Source organism: Trichogramma pretiosum, unplaced genomic scaffold (assembly GCF_000599845.2).
Source record: "Trichogramma pretiosum strain Unisexual culture from Peru unplaced genomic scaffold, Tpre_2.0 scaffold45, whole genome shotgun sequence".
In the NCBI taxonomy this organism is placed as follows: domain Eukaryota; kingdom Metazoa; phylum Arthropoda; class Insecta; order Hymenoptera; family Trichogrammatidae; genus Trichogramma; species Trichogramma pretiosum.
The window spans coordinates 661,934-679,119 of record NW_019641665.1 but is presented as its reverse complement, the minus strand read 5'-3'; the positions used below and the strand labels follow the sequence as shown (position 1 = coordinate 679,119).

The following is a 17,186-nucleotide window of genomic DNA, read 5'->3' as shown; positions in this document are numbered from 1 at the left end:
CGCATTTAATTAAAAACGACCCGTACGTGCGAAGGGCTTGAAATAGTACAAGATTTCGGACGGGAATATACATATCGAGTCTCCAAGTCTTTTTCGCGCAGCTACATAATTCAAGCTCACAATCTCATTCGGCGCGATCGTACAATTAAACTCGCTGCGGATTCTCTCAAACGTACATGCGTATATAGATATATTATACATATGTAACGCCTATAGAGCGCATGAAGCTATAGTTATACATGGACGCCCAGTGGATGTCTCGTCAGCACATATACCAGCCACCCCCCGACGCGCGAGTCTTTGATTTATACGCCTCGGACTTACTCGAACACGTATCTCACGCTCAGCAGCGACGCTGCGATTGATTTGTGTTCGCGTTTTCTTCCCCCAGCTCAATGTGCGCGTGTGTGTATATATAACGTCAAATTTGCACTGCTCCAACATATATATGTATATCTAGTGCGACGCTACTAATTCAAAGAGGCAAAATTTATCGCGTGCGAAAGAGCAGCGATTTGCTTTGAGCGTCAATGATGCGCAGAAAATGTTTTTATCTCCGACGATAGACGAACAAAGATCGAAAGGATATAAAAAAATTAATTGAGGAGTAAACAATGATTATAATTTGATAAATTTTATCGCAAATATAAAAAAAATGTTCACTCTCTCGAAGTTTATTAGCGCACCGAATAATGGCCGTGTCGCTTCCATACCATTACGCTAAAGTATGCACACATTTACGAGACAAAATATTGGCCGAGCGTGAGTCGAAGCCCCGGCTCGTTATTACCCATATCAATAGTCGATTTGCCATTTGGCGACGTGTCAAAAATTCGCTTTTATCCCTTTCCAAAATGCGGAGCAAATACCTGCTCTCTCGGAAACAAAAATGTCGTCTGTGTTTTTTTTTCATTCTCATCTGCATGCCTCGCTAACATTATATATAGGATGGAACAGCTGCTCTGGCAAAGTGCCTAAAAAACTATTTGCGACGCGCATCGATGTACGGATATATATCTATATAAATGCCTTGCCAACTAATCCGGGGAGAGGGACTCGGCGGCGCAGGGTGAGTTCCGTTTGCCGTACTGCCAGGGCCTGTATAAATTTCCAAAGAGACAATTTTCTATTACTATTCTTGTGAACAGGAAATCGAAGCAAGACACTTCCTCTCGCTCTACGGCCAAATCGTGTATACACGGGGTGGTGTTTACGGCAGTATTCGTTACGACGTTAGCTCTCTCTCTCTCTCTCTCTCTCTGCAACGTCTCGAGACTTTTAATTGAATTTGCTGCTTCGTGACGTGCGATGGGGGCATTCTCCGAATAACAATTCTAAACACGAATCAATACCATTATGCATTGTATAGCGGAGTCGCGCGAGCGGAATATGAATTTTCCCTTCATGGTATAACTGACGAACGAAAAACAAGTGCACGTGAAAACAACGAGTAGCTTTTTAGTCAGCGATGAAAAAAAAATCGAAAGCTCGCAAAACAATACGTATATGCTGCACTTCTGCCTCGAGAGCTCGAGCTGCATACATGCTTAGCCAAGTGAAGTTTCGCCTCTGTTGGGCTGAACAACAAACTTCGCCCAGGGAGAGAGAGAGAAAGAGAGAGAGAAAGAGGGAAGTTTTAAGTTGTTTAGCTGGTCTCAAGTGTTTCACACACCGACGGCCGCGTAATAATCATGCGAAGGAACATTTTTTAACCGCTGTAATATCTCGCCCATCGTGACGTGTTCTCTCGGCTAGATTTTAACGATAGTACACGCCAGCAAAAAAATGGTTTAATCGCGCACGCGAAATTAAAGTTTTTCTCCGTATTCAAGAGAAAAAGAGAGAGAGAGAAAATAAGTATGAACAAGCAAACTCTATGTAAATTCGTATGATATGAAAATTGCATGTGCTGAGCTTGCACGTTACACACGATGTATAAACTTGAGTAGTACGCGGTGCGGTGTGCTTCGCACCCGGAAGCGCCTTGCTATACGAGCGTGTGTATGTGTGTGCAAGTGTGCATGTGCGCAGTTCTATAAAGGCAGTACAGCTGCCAGGAAAAGCTGTGCCCCCGGGAAAAACTGCAGTGCGAGCTTCTCCTTCGTCTTGCCAAAAAGAATTTTCTTGACTTATAACTCAGCGCGAATCAGACAACAATTTTCCATGTCAATGCTTTTAATACGTCCGTTTTTCCCGCTCTTAATTCTTTCTTATTCAGTGCAACAATTATCCAATTGAACTTTATACATTTTTGCATGCTTACCCAAGTAACAACGGCTTCTTGAAATAAACCATATACTAGATAACAGAGCGCAAACATTTTCATTAAAAATTCGTTGAAATTTGAAACAATTAGAGAGTCGTATGGAGCCAACTAACACGTTATTTAATCAATAAACTACTTTTGGAAGTGAATCTACCTTATAAGCGGTACTAATTTTATACGCTCAATAATTTTCGTAAAATGACGTATTTGCAGCAGGTCGGCGCAGCCATTGTTAATTAATAATGTAGCATCAGTCGATAAGCCACGCCGCACATCATCGATCAATTGGGATTTCTCCGCAGAGTCAACAAAATGCCTAAAGCTCGCGAGTCATATTTACCAGAGCTGATCCTTTAAGCTTTTTACAATTACGCCATAGAAAATGTAAAATTATCCAAACAGAGAGGGAGAGACAAGTTGCTGGGCTACGTGCTCGTGCAACAAATAAATATTTATCTCAGGCATGCACCACGTGTTCCACTGTCTAAAATTGTGAAACCAGTTGGATGGCAAATTTGCCTACACATCCAGCCACCCACACTCGCAGTAGCTCTAACGATGGAAGAGGGAAGGGATGGCAAAAAGGAGGTCGAGGTGCATTCACCCTCGCGACCGGGCGTCGTTGCTGCGGCGGCGCGCGACCTCGGCCCCGGCAGAGCAATGCTCAGCAGCAGCAGCAGCAGCTAACTCTCTAGCACCTAGAAAACTGTTGCAACCCACACCCATTTGCGCGAATGCGTACGTATGGGTGTGTATGTATGTGTGTGCGAGTGTGTGTGTAGATATAAAGTTGAACGAGCCCGAGGTTGCGAAAGGTCACGCACCCTGTCGAACGTTCACCTCTAGCCTCTCGCTCTCCTATATCTCTATATGCGCGAGTATCGAGAATTCTAGATGACGCCGAGCATCCTTGTTGTATATGAGTCACATGTAGAGGATGCCTGAAAGTCTTTAATGGTGATGCAGTTTAGTTTCTTTGTACGATGCTTGGCAGATGAACTAGCGTGGAAAAGTTCGCTAATATTTTTTCTAATGAAACTAAATTATTTTTTAAATTTGAACTATTTAAAAACCAATGCAGACACTTATTTCGAAATTTTCAAAGTTAATTTACATAGACTGGAAAAAATTGTTTTAGACTTATTTCTCATTTTGTCAAAATTGATCATATCTAATGTCATTTAATGTTTTCGTGAGAACCGAGCTCTAGTTCACTTTTAGAAATAACAAATACATAGTTGATTCATTTTTACAACTGCGATTTTTATAATTAAATTTTGAAATGAAATAAACTAATTAAAGAAATGTAATCTTTTTATTGAATTAATGAAGTACCTATATTATAAAACATACCTATATTATCATTTGAGCCTTTTACCTTCTGTGAATTTTCAATAATTTATACCAAAGCTGTTCGTGAAAAATTTGAAAAGTTTAAGTTAATTATTCACATTTCCCATCGACGCTAATTTAATACATATTGTACAGCTACTCAAGACTTCTGATTCGAAACGATCCATTTTAAGAGACTGCAGAACTTAATTTTGACAATTTTATAATTTATTTCTCTATAAAAAAAGAGTTTAATCTATTTAATATTACTTCACAAGAGTAATAGATTTATAATTCAAATTTAACAGTTCTTCTTAACTTAAAAACTACGCAGTCGGTCTCTAATTCAAATCAGTCTAACAGACTATATAGTATGAGTTTAGCTTTTTTAAGGAAACCACTTTCAGAAAACGCGTGAGCAAGCACACAACAACTTGACTATCTTTTACAGAATATTACTCGCTCTCTCATATATATAAGGTATAAATTTTGCGTCTTTTCATCTTTCAGTAGATATACAGCCAGTAGCCTTTGAATAGAGAAAAATTACAAAAATTAATTATTTATCTTCTTACGTTTGTTGACGCTGCGTCTAAAATGATTTTTCTCTTTGTCTGACAATGTCTTTTGTTCGAAAATTAAATTAAGACTACAATATTCAAAAATATATGAAAAGCGTCAACTTAGTGGCAATATTATTGTGACAATTTGATTGTATTACAATATTAATGGTGTTTATTAGTTAAAAATATTACAGCATTTTACATTTTTAATGTATTCTATATTTATTCAATCTCTGATTTTATTACACAAACTATATAATAGCATATCAATTTAATGTAAAAGTATTTGAATCAGAGGTTATAATGAATACTTAAAACTAGTCCTTAACTTCTTAAAATTTCTACTTTTCGATTGCAATAAGCGAAAATGGAAATTATTCTCTATTATTTTATATGATAGTTATTAATATTTGTAAAAACATCCACTAGTCATTTGTGAAAATATCAGAATATTTTTCAATTATTTTGCGCAAGCTATTGATATTATTATTAAAATTATCAGTCTCTGCACATCTTTATATAGAAATAATTTAATATTTACAGTTTTTATGCTAACTTTTTTAGACATTCGTTTTAATAATTAATGTTTTAAAGCTTAATGAGTTTTCAATGCTTAATTTCAATAACGAAGTACTTCTTGTAACCTTTGTCTGGCTGCTAAAACTTTTTCTTCTTGTTTTTTGATATCTTCGTCTGTTATTGTAACAGCCTAAAACAAACAAACAAAATATCCATGTTATAAAATCTTTACAAATATAAATCAATTTATTTCCACCCATAATATGCTGTAATAATGGAAAAAATTAAGTGCATTATATAAAAACATTTCTAATTTATAAAAGTTAATAAACCATTTATGCCTCTAATGTTGCAAGTACTACTTTTCTCAAGTACCTGGATAAAAAATAATATTTACTGTATTATGAATATAGTAATAGTATACTATAATTTAAGATTTTAGTTTTAGGGCTGAAAATGTTACTTTCTTAATAGGTATCAAGTTAAAAATTTTATCTATACTTAAAACTAAATTATAGAATAGGTAATTGTTGCGAACTAGCAAAATTCTAATATCATAGAGGTTTTAATCAAAATCCTAAAATTTTTTTTAATTTTATCTATTTGCAATGATAAGATAAATTTATAATATTTAGTACATTTATGTGATAAGCTTGAATAAAATAAGTACAAACAATAAATTCTATATTTTGGAGCTAAAAATCAATAAAATATTTGGCTCTAACAAACTAAACCATGTTATACACCCCAATGTAAAGTTTTCATAAACTTCAGAGGTAAAAACACCTTTAATCCAATATAAAAAAGATACCAAGATAAGTTTAGATATTCGCTAAGCAGAAGAGAAGCAGCAATATTTTTTTACAATCATTTTGTGATTTTGATTATATAAAGTACAGCAAAGCTAGCCCAACATGCAAATTTTCTATTCCATTTTTTGAAACTTCTAATGAACATTTTTCTGAAAGGCTCTATCGTTTCCTGTAGAACAGCAAAATTAAGGTAACCATAAAGCCTCATATAGAAATGTACAGTAGTAACAACACCACAAAACTTGATTAAAAATTTTATTTTTGAGCTGGCTTTGCCATTGTCTTAAGTGTGCATTAAGAATAGTATACCTGTAGTAATGGTTGATCAGGATTCAAGAATGATCCAGGATTTTTTTCTAATTGAGCTTTAAGTGCAGTTTGCCCAGTAACAGGTCCTGAACCAACGTGCAATGCTGTTGCTACACTTTGAAGAACTGTTTCTTCAGAAACGTATGGACCAATAGGTTTCAGAACTTTTGGAAGTTCCATTCGACTGAGTTCATAACCTTTAGAATCACATGCTCTTAAGCCTTCCAACCTTTTTTCCCAAAACAACTAGAAATATTAAAATTTATTTTAATGAATAATTTGAAATGTTTCAGATTTCATAAAATGATTTTCACAAAAGTTTCAAAAGATTTAATTTTTTAAATACTGAAAAGCCTAATTTGAATTAAATTTTTATAATTCATCCAGAAAAATGTCAGTAGTTTTGAATTTATAGATAAAATTTACTTTTTCTTAAGACAATTAAATTTAATGTTAATCATTATTTAATATAGTTCAATAATCTGATGTGATACCAAAATTTGTACCCATAGATTTATATTGAAAAATGTTCAGTTATGTTATAAATATTGTTTATTTACTTAAAAGTTAAGTAGTCTAGATTAATCTTAATGTCAAATTAAATGAAATTTTGCTTGACATTAAAACTATTGTTTTTCAACTAATGATTCTACATGCGAGATATTTTATCGTTGCAGTTTTTTTGATAAGTTAGAGATTAACATTAATTTCATCATTGTCTTACAAACCTGTTTGGGCTTGTCTTTATTATTCATTCTATTTTGCAATTGCTATAAGACTCTTATACTATGATTTTTTATTGGTTTACTAACCTGTTTGGGCTTATCTTTTTCATTTAGTCTAGTCGGTGGATCCTTTACTACGCTTTTGTGATTTTTGATTATTGTTACTGGTTGCTTGAAAATGGATGCAGTTTGCCTGATAGGAGCTAGCAAGGAAACATCCTGTTTAACAGGTCGACTGAAAAATCAGTGAATAAGTTTTGTTAGTGTCAATTTTTAAGTAGCAATCATAACATAAATTTAATTTTTCGTTATATAAACGATCTTTAATTAATAATTTTTTTTAGTAAAAAAATAGCTTCTTTTCAAATAGGTCTTGAAAATAATTTGATCAGTTCATAATTGATCATAACAGATAATATCAAGACAATTTTATGAATTAACTCACTATGAAGTTTATAAAGTGGTATGAAAATTCAATTCTACCATGAAATAACATTTTAATACATAACTTGTGCTATTTATGCAAATACACATTATACACATTAAATGTAAATGAATGTACCATCTATAAGGTTATCACTGTATATTAGGGAGGTTATGTACTAGTATACAAAACATCAAATGATAAAAAATTGTTTAAGTGTAATACCTGTAATAATAAGGGTCTTTGGAGGCAGTTGTCAATTGTTGGGGTGCTGTGGCTAGGGGAGCTTGTTGTTGCTGTTGTTGTTGCTGTTGCGGTTGATTATTATTGCTTTTTCTGGGAATTTGATGTTCCTCTCTTTGATTCCAATAAGGCATTGCAGCTTGGCCATAATACTTTTTTTTATCAATGGACATATTCATGTTGTCAAGATTGTTTGTTTGTCTATGCAGCAAAAAAATTCTTAAGATTAAACAATGCTATAAACTAAACTAGCGAGTTTATTGAAAATAACACGATTGCCGCGAAATGACAAAGAAAACACAACATCGAACAACTCCGACTTTGTATGCAACTGTGAGAGAGTAACCAGAACGAGTGTAGAGTGTAGACTGCAGATATAATAATAATATTGAAGAAAAAGAAACTTTCGCGATTGATCAAACGATACGCATGCGCCGTGCTTTTTATCTGAGCGCTGGCGATGGCGGTGACTGGCGAGTGGCGACTGGTCGCTGGCGAGTGATGTCGGAATTTGGATTAGTGACCACGAGTGAAACACGAATCTCACGAAATTTTGAGAATTGAGAAATCGGGCGGGGGCGAGAAATTCAATCAAGGTTGAATTTGTAGTACAGACTACAGATTGGTAAAACCTGAAATGATAAATTGGTGTAAAATAATGCATCAATCGAGTTTCAACAAATATAGAAATTATCCATGTTTTTTTGCTTCATTTTGAATTTAAAAAACCACTACGGACCTCTAGCATATCATTTTAAATGTAAAGACCATTAAAACAAGTTTTCAGCTGAAGTGAGTTTTTAACCAATTTTTATGGTTGACGGTTTAAACTCTTTGTAATAGTTTCTCCTCCACTTAAGTGTAACAGAATTTTGGAAAATTTCATAGGAACATTTGTATTTTTATTTTACAATGCTATATAAACATTTATATGAATACAATTTCAGTATTTTTTTATTTCTTGTACATTTATAGCCATACATTTGACAATTTTCAAAATTCTGTTACCGTTGAGTGGAGGAGAAACTTTTACAAAGACCGTTTTTTAAATCGTCAACCATAAAAATTGGTTGAAAACTCACTTTAGAATCCTGCGGTTAGTATTTATCGAAGCTGAAAACTTGTTTTAGTGGTCTTCACAGTTAAATTGATATGCTAGGGGTTCATAGTGGTTTTTTACATTCAAAATGAAGCAAAAAAACGTGGATAATTTCAATATTTGTTGAAACTTGATTGATGCATTGTTTTACAATCATTTTAGGGTTTAATACTGGTGTGTCCCGTGTAATACGATCGCATCGGAATAATACATTTTGATCGCATTAACCGGCAGACCATATTAAACGTTGTCTTAAGTAAATAAATGTTATTTGTGAGAAGCAATAATTTGTGTGAATAATTTCAAAATTGTTCGGACGTAGCAATAATTATTCTTCGTGAAATATTCGTTTATTGTACCTTGTTTTTGATTTTAACGAATGAAATGTAGTATAAAATATTTATATTCATACGTCATTTGTGGAACATCTGAAGTCTGCAACCAATTTTTCATCGCATTTTGATAATTCAAACGATCTTCTTGTTCTTGAGCACAATTTTCTTGTATTTCATTTCTATTTTTCAGTATACGATTAAGAGTAGAATTATGTAGGCCTAGTATAGATGCAGCTTCTGACGTAGTTGCTCCGCTTTCTATTAGCTCGTCATATTGTTTTAGAAGCTCTAACTTTCCTTGCGAAGATCTAACTTTAGCTTTAGTTTTAGTACTCATTTTGACAGTTTAATGAATAAAACTATACTGAATAATTCACTTAAATCAAATTTTATTTTCAAAATGTACCAATATTTACAAATGATATTCGTATCTCATGATTATGTTAAACTGTTATGTTTGTAACAAGCGATGTGATTTCAATGTAAATAAATACAAATAACTCGGAATCGAATTCGATCGTATATAAAGCATTAAATAATATTTAGTTCACAAAAAGCGTATCGGTTTTTAATTTGATTAACCATCAATACTCGCATCATTGATGTTGGTCAAAATTCAACAGTCAAACTTTTGTTGCTACTATTAATTTCTTGTAGTGATGTTATATGGGCCAATCGAAAAATAAAATGCAGTTTGGTCAGCAAAAAAAAGGTGAAATTATTTTTTTCTTGCCCAGGGACCCGGAAAAAACCCGTGAATGTGAAATGTGAAGATATAGTTATTTATGCAACAAGTACCCTAAAGGCGTTTTGGGGTACAGTGTGCGGAAAAAGGACAAGCATGCCGGCTTCACCGGCACGAGTGGGTGGTTTTTCCGCACAATGGGCGCAAAAAGCTTGGCACGAGTTGCCATACAAAATTATTTCGCAACGGGTGCACATATGGATTTTTAGCAAAATCAGGGATTATAGCACGAGCCAAAGGCGAGTGCTGTAACGAGTGAAACTTTGACATTAAGCATTTTTGAAAATATGCAATAAAGTATTTAAATAAAATTATATTTTTCAATTGGTGTGATATTGTGGCTACGTGAGTACAGCACTCATTTTTTGCTTGTGAATGAATTTCACGTATGGCATATACTTGATATCTCATAAAAAGCTACACTCAGCGTTTGAGTCTTGAATATTTAGTTGGAATGAGGCAATATTTTTACTTTAATAGTAACGTACTGATCATCATTGAAAAACTAATTCAATTTGAAAATAAAAAAAATAGGGAGTAATTGGGGTAATTATAAATGAATGACCAAAATTTTTTCTTGTATATATAATTTATTTATATATACGAATATACACCCACATATCCATAAATATGCAAGTTTACACGTTTATGCATACGTACATGTACTCAATATATAATTGCCAAAAGAAACAGTTTTTTGCATAGCTATAGGAACAACATAGACTGTGTGCTTGAACAAACAATAAAAATTTTATAATAATTTTTTTCTTCGTCTCTAATGTGTAAAAGAAAAAAATTGTTTCACATAACGCATTTGTTGTGTACATTATATACACGTATACGTGATGTAAAAACAATCTTTTGAGTAAAGTTATGATGCAGGTAAACGCGAGTCTGTTATTGACTTTACTGCAAAATTTTATTTTTATAACTCTATTATTTCCCTGTAAAAGAATATTTATTTGTACAAGTCGGTTGAAACTATTCCGATTTTGTTAAAATCACTAGCTTTAAAATCTATTGGTCTATTTTAGTCAAGTCGTGATTGTCGCAAAGCTTTGCATTATTCACTTACTAAATAATATACTTTTTTAGCCTTATTTTTCTCGTGGCACTAAGCTCTCTTGTTTTTTATACTTAAAATCTATTACGCCGTTATGTAATTACATTTACTCATGGACAAAGAAAACTTTACGACAGTCACGACCAGTCGTGGTTGTAAATATTAAATGTGATAATTACTAAATCTGCGTAATTATTTCTGCGTGAACATCCTGTAACAAAATATAAATATCCGTATCTGCATTTGACTCACAGTTGATTCTAAATAACATAGCAAGGTGTTCTCGTTATATAAATACCTTTTAGTAGAGGCCTTTTTGGCTACGTTCGAGGCGAATAAATGTTTTTTGCTTTTTCTTGTTCTTTCCTTTTACATTTTAATCGAAATTCACGCTCTATTCAAATTATGCAGCGATAGTGTAAAACAATTTTGTACACTCATACTTGCGCCATTGAACACGCCCATATATTATTCATAGCAAGGTGTCTCTTATTTCAACAGTTAAAGATCTTCTGCATAGAGCAACTTAAATATTACTATATCATAGAGAATAAGCGGTCCTATGTATATAAATCTTCAACTTTTGAAATAAGAGACACCTGATAGACACATACATTTTGTGTGTTTATATATTCAAATGATCAATTCTCTGTAAAATTGAGACAATCGAATTTTTTTATGATGCAAAAAGTTTGTTGTTTTTAATGTTAGAAGAGCGTCAAAATTTCAATACATTTTTTGTGTCCTCTTACAAATTATATTCAAATATAAATAAAAAATTTGTGCGTCGGTAAAAAAAGAGACTGTTAGAATTATGTAGGTCGGATATGACAAAACCTTGGTTTTAATAGTTAAAAAATCGAAGTTTAGTTTTAGTTTAGAACGCAAGGGCAAATTTAGTATAAATTAGTGAATTTCAGATATGTGTGGATATTTACACCAGAGAAATTTATTGTGTAAGTGAGAAAAAATTACAATTGACTTGAAAGTGCTTGTGAGAGATAGTTTAAATGTTCTACGGATAATAAAAAGTATCCAGGTATGAATTAAACACCATCTAAACAAAAAACAACAGGCTTTTTACATAAAAAAAAAAATTCTAGCCATTCGATTTCTAGCTTGACCATATATTTAAACTAAATAAATATTATATGAATATTTATTCACATTATTACGAGTTCGTGAGAAATAAATTTTAAGAAGCACGTGCGTTCGATAAAAATGTAAAAACCTTTAATACCAAATATCTAAACTTCTCCAGTTTAAACCTTGCTATCTCTCGAACGAGCTGTTTTACATGTTAATGACAGTCACAAAAATATTTCATTGAATATCTGGTAATAAGTTTGCGGTATATAATTTTTAAATACACTTAATCGGATTTTTGTTGTCTTGAATTTTATTTTTTAATAGCGCACAGCCATCGCTGTTCAGGACATCAAAATATGTGTGTGTCTAAATTTTGCGCTAAATATTTTTTATCGTCTTAATAAGTTTTCTATTTATTTCTTTTTAATACATTTTATAAGAAATTTGATGGGGGGTTTATAGCAATATATGCACTTACTTAAACATACTTTCACAATATTTTTACTCTCTTCATTTTAAAAGTTGTATTTATTCTTTTAACGATTATTCGCAATATTCACTTCTTAATTCTATACCCACAACATTGAATCGAACAATCTTTCTCTCGGCTCTCACAATTTTAATGACCATTCGTACATACACAAATACATACATAAACGTCTGAAAATTAATAAACTCTATATTACAAGATTCTCAGGCGACAAAAGGTGTCGAAGGATAAATCAATAGACATTTATTATCACTGATATATACTCTTATAACACGCTTTCTACATACAAGTACATAAAGTTTATCTTTCATACTTTTTTACAATGTGTTATATTTAAGCTATTAATGTTTCTGTCTTTCCTTATCAGTATGGTAGTGCGATAAATCCCTTGAACATTTACATGAGATTCTAAGCAACTTTATTAGAGCTAATCAGTATATCGTACGGGTAAATAAGAAAAAAATTAATAAAACGAGTTTAATATCAACAAATACCATTAAAATAATAATAGTATAGTCAAAGTGCTTATTTTATTTCAATTTCTAAAAAAAATTGTTTTGTTACAGAATTCGTGACCATAAAATAACAATGGTTTCACAAAAACATAATTAAAGTACGCCATCATCTCAAACTATAGATGCGCAATTCCGTTTTAAAAATGGTTCAAACGCAATATAGCACCACAGTTTCTATTTTGCGCACACATCGTTTTTATACTTTTTTCTCATTAGTTTTATAAAATACTTGCTAAAAATTCGTACCACATAACAAGCCGACGATCTTCGATTTATTTTGCGTCCTGCCTTTTTCTGCAGCGCTTGTTCTTTTTTTTTATAAATATATCTTAACAAACTTATACACCTATTTTCCTTTCATTTATGTATAATATAAACAGTATACAGCTGCAGCGCTCTAATATATCACTTCATAAACTGTAGCTTTTTTATCTCCTGATCCTGTGACGATGTATTTGTCATCTGTCGAAATATCGCAACTTAAAACTGATGATGACTCCTTGGACTGTTAAAAAAAAATTAATTGTTAATTTACAGTTCCATTTTAGTTATCGCTTTAAGGTTTCATCAAATGAGATTCTTACTTGGAAAATCGAAGCGCCGTAAGGTGTGCGCCATGCATTGAGAAGGTTGTCCTTGCCAGTAGAAACAAACCACTTTCCACATGCAGCAAATCTTAAAGATAATACACAAGACTCGTGCAAGTGTAGTTGATATTTATCTGGTTTTGTAGCATGTAACACCTCGACGTTAGAATTTTCCATACCCACAGCTAACCATTCGCCAGTGGGACAGTAACCCAAAGAGAAGATTTGCGATGTAAAATCGTGTTGCTGCAGTTGTCGACCTTCTCTTAGATCCCATGACCTAAAAAAATAATAAAGATTAGCGAGAGTTTAAATGTGTCCTAACAAAACAATTTTTAAACTAAAAAATTAGTTGATATATTTACCTAACGGTATTGTCCAATCCACCAGTCCACAGTTTCGAGCCATCAGCTGATATATCGATGCAGGATGCACCATCAGTGTGACCTTGGAATTGTCTAACGAGTGTTTGATTCTGCAAATCCCAAACGGCAATGTTACCGTCGCTGCAGCAACTGAAGCAAACTTTCGAATCCGGCGAGATCGCGAGTGCGTAGCAGGCTGGTGCCGAAGACGTTAGCTCGGCCTTTATTCTGGGTGTGGGACTGGCTAGATCCCAAATGCTCAAGTTGCTGGCCTCTCCACCGACGATGAGTGTTCGGCCGTCGGGCAATAGTTTAACTGATCTAATGTAATTGTCCCGCTGAAGACAGTCTAATTGTGAGACTGGTTTGGCACTGCTGCTACCAGCTTGACTAATGTCCCACACCTTCACGCAACCTTTTCCGCCTGTATACACATACTTCGTCGGATTAGAAATAGTCACTGCGCACACTACTTCGCCATGGGTTAATGTGTTGATTTGTCTCGCGTGGCGAGGTATTCCAGGCCCAATAAGGGCATCTGGCGGAAAGGGCACCGGTTGCATTTGTCCTTCACTTGATACATGAAAACTATATGCTCTGTAAAAAATATGTAATTAATGAAATAGATTTATCTTTTTTGCACCGATACGCAACTTATAATATCAATAATAAATACTCACGGTTTTCCACCGGGTACAGATAAAGGTCCAAGAGGTGCCCTCATATTACCATGATGATCATACAGCTGTTGTAGAGGTGGTCGAGCTGGGTACCCATTAAGAGCTCCTGGTGGATAACCAAGCATATCGACATGTGGACCAGCTGGTGGATGATGTGGTGGATAATGAGGCGGGTAAGGTCCCATGGCTGAAGCCGATACAAGTGGTTTTGACGAGCTTGAGGCCTTGAGACCGCTTGAACCAGAACTGCTGCCTCCTAAAAGTTAAAATAATTATAATTATTCAATTCATTCTATTTATTTAATTCATTTAATCTATGAAAACAATAAATTTTGTCTATTCGACAGAATAGGCTCATGCTTGGGCTTTTTTTAAATCTAGACTATGCTTTTGGGATACAGATCGACTTATCGAACCGTATTAGTTATTTTTTAACCCTTAAGCAAAATTAACCAATAAAAAAGAGAATGGTAAATCATTTTTAAGAGCTTATATTCGTTTGAAAAATCCAATCTTGATATTTGTAATATTTGTTGTTTACATATCAGCAACTGCAGTGAAATTGAATGAAAACCATTCCGAAGTATATAAAAATATTTCAATTATATATAATATCACAATTACTAACCGGCAGAAGTAGGTGTGACGGGCTTGGATATCGGCGTGGTTGGTTTTTCTCTCTCTTCCATTTTTTTGGCCGATGGTGTGCTAGCATTACTACTCGTTCCACTTCGAGGCGACGGAGGTGGTGCCTCTTTTTTGACGCTGCCACCAAGCCCCACGGAAGATGGACCTAATTTTTCTAAGCCATTTTCTCGTGGCGACGTAGTACCGTTGGCAGCAGGACTATTGACATTGCGTCCATCCTCACTTGCATCATCAACAACGAGATCTTGATCACTCTTCTCACCGTCGCTCTGCTGTTCGTTTTAGAAAATTAAGTAATGTTTGTCTTTCATAATAAATCGAATTACCGTTAAAAAGTTGAAAACTTACGTGACTGATGTCTTTGTCTTGTTCTTTTTTCAATTTTTTCAAATGTATGTGATCGTGATGCTGAGATTCAGGCGTACTTCGTGGCCTGGAATATTTTTCACGTTCAGCAGGTGATATCGAATTTCTCTGCAACAAAATAAACAAACGACAAACATTAGATTGGTCATTTAAGTAATTAAAATTTATTTTTCGCTTAAATGGAAATTCTAGATAAAGAATCCGAGAGAAATAATTCCAATAACATCAATATCACTTAGAGAAACGAGCTATTTTTTCTACACCCTCGACTTTCACGATAACGAAGATAAAATAAAAAAAGTGAACCAATATGAATTTATACACAGAGAGCTGTGTGACCCTCAGGAGACTGACTCGCAAAAAAGGAGGGAAGAAGGCAAAAAACCCCCCACGATTCATCGACCGATTAAATGAAATGGCTTCTGTGCGCGTCTGGTCTGAAATTACTTATGCACCCGATGAGAAGGAAGAATGAAAATAATTCGCAAGACGCTCGATCGGCTTTTCTTCTTGCCTACTTTTTTTAGGATATGAAATTGAGCAAAGTCTCGAATGATGCGCCATTGGTAATCAGTTGGGGGGAAGTGTCGAATGTTCGGGGAATATTGATAAATCGACGTATTTTTAACACAATTTTCATTTTCAAGCCTGAAAATGATAAATTGCACTTAAATTGAAAAAAAATATATCAAATGTAATGCAATTAGTGACATTGCAGTTAATAAACTCGATTTAAGAAGAAAGAGAGAAAAAACTACAACAACTTCATTTTAACACGCTAAAACGATTCTAATTAAACTTTCCAGTCTCTTTAGCAGCAGAAAGCAAATGCTTGCCGCGCGCGCTACGCGACTGAAAGCAAAGGGGCGTTAAATTTGTTATACGCAATTTGTCCTGTATATATACTACTTTCTGCCGCTGTGAGGTAATTTCCCCGGGTCGTTACAAGAGGCGAGTGGAGTTTGAATTGATCGCACTTAATTAAGTACTCGGCGAGCTGCGCAAGCTTTTCCTTCAATTTCTACTCCACCCTTCTCGCTCTCTCTCTCTCTCTCTCTCTCTCTCTCTCGCTCTCATTCTCCCTTGCTCTCGGATATATTTATTCAATCCATGTACTCCTTTCTCTGAATTTATAGCCCTGTTTCTACTTTGCCCTAACGCCTTTTTTTCTCCTAGCGCCACCCCCCGGCTGAGAGAAAAGTTGTGTCGACAAGTGAGCGCGAAAAAAAAGAAAATTGAAGCTCGTCGCGTATTACTCAAGTCATATTTTCTCGTTTGCAAGCTCTCGCGCTGTAAAGTACACATAAACATGCGATGGGTATTTATCTTTCTCAGGGAAGTCATCTTGAACGAATTTTTTTCTTCGCTACTTTTTTCTCGGAATATCTTCTCTCTTTTTATAAATTACGTAATTATCGACGAAGTAAATCATTCGTGAACGAGTATCACTGCTGATATATCTAGACTTTAATGTAATTGCGTAAAATCAACCATTGTCTATGTATATACAGGCACTCGAGACAACTCGCAAAGGTATTTCGCAGACCGTACTTTTTTTCAAGGATTTTTCTTACTTCCCTCTGCTTTGCTGCAAGTGCCCTCAGAGTTCGCGAAAGAAACAAAAAAGAAGCTTCAAGCACACTTTTTCGTTCTTTTTCGTACAAAAGAGACACAATCGTTCGTGCGATGAAAAAAACATCGAACTTATGTGTCCAGTTGCCGTATTTGCATGAAAGTGTATATGTACGCGAATGCCGTTAAAAAAGTTTTTGCACCCCTGAAACTTTGAGAAAAAAACAGGCTCGCTGGGGTTCTAGAGATTTATTCCGACTCTTATTTGTCGCAAAGGGAGTTTTACGCAGCTGGCATCATAAGATTACAAGTTCTCGAACCCCACGAAGCAACTATGTATGTGTCAAGCAGCTTTATGCGAATCAGGTGGGATGAGACTTTTTTTTGTAATTCAATCAGTTCAGAGGGGGCCTATGCGTATAGTAAATTATAATATAAT

At 34.2% G+C, this 17,186-nt stretch overlaps 2 protein-coding genes across 7 annotated transcripts in view; both read right to left on the bottom strand.

Annotated features, from left to right (window-relative positions):
- Window positions 1–4,315: 4,315 nt before the first annotated feature.
- LOC106649409 (methyl-CpG-binding domain protein 2) lies at window positions 4,316–9,050 on the bottom strand. 3 transcript variants are annotated; one of them, XM_014366807.1, is made up of 5 exons: window positions 8,705–9,050; window positions 7,176–7,394; window positions 6,614–6,761; window positions 5,802–6,047; window positions 4,316–4,870 (listed from the first exon to the last, which is right to left on the bottom strand). In XM_014366807.1, the coding sequence occupies exons 1-5, from the start codon at window positions 8,962–8,964 to the stop codon at window positions 4,781–4,783; spliced, it is 963 nt and encodes a 320-aa protein (XP_014222293.1). In that variant the 5' UTR covers window positions 8,965–9,050; the 3' UTR covers window positions 4,316–4,780. The 3 variants fall into 3 exon arrangements, with proteins under 3 accessions (XP_014222293.1, XP_014222303.1, XP_014222284.2); XM_014366817.2 differs by having other exon boundaries at window positions 8,652–8,734; XM_014366798.2 differs by lacking the exon at window positions 8,705–9,050 and adding an exon at window positions 7,514–7,848.
- A 2,983-nt stretch (window positions 9,051–12,033) lies between these two features.
- Window positions 12,034–17,186, bottom strand: part of LOC106649384 (protein groucho-like) — a 94,114-nt gene continuing 88,961 nt past the window's right edge. For 3 of the 4 annotated variants that reach the window (XM_023460288.1, XM_023460287.1, XM_023460290.1), the window contains exons 8-13: window positions 15,158–15,283; window positions 14,790–15,081; window positions 14,162–14,417; window positions 13,482–14,078; window positions 13,114–13,396; window positions 12,034–13,034 (exon numbers count right to left, since the gene is read on the bottom strand). In XM_023460288.1, coding sequence (XP_023316056.1) covers window positions 12,927–13,034; window positions 13,114–13,396; window positions 13,482–14,078; window positions 14,162–14,417; window positions 14,790–15,081; window positions 15,158–15,283 — 1,662 coding nt within the window. In that variant the 3' untranslated portion in view covers window positions 12,034–12,926. The remainder of the gene's footprint in view (window positions 13,035–13,113; window positions 13,397–13,481; window positions 14,079–14,161; window positions 14,418–14,789; window positions 15,082–15,157; window positions 15,284–17,186) is intronic. The other variant, XM_023460289.1, reaches the window with a different exon arrangement.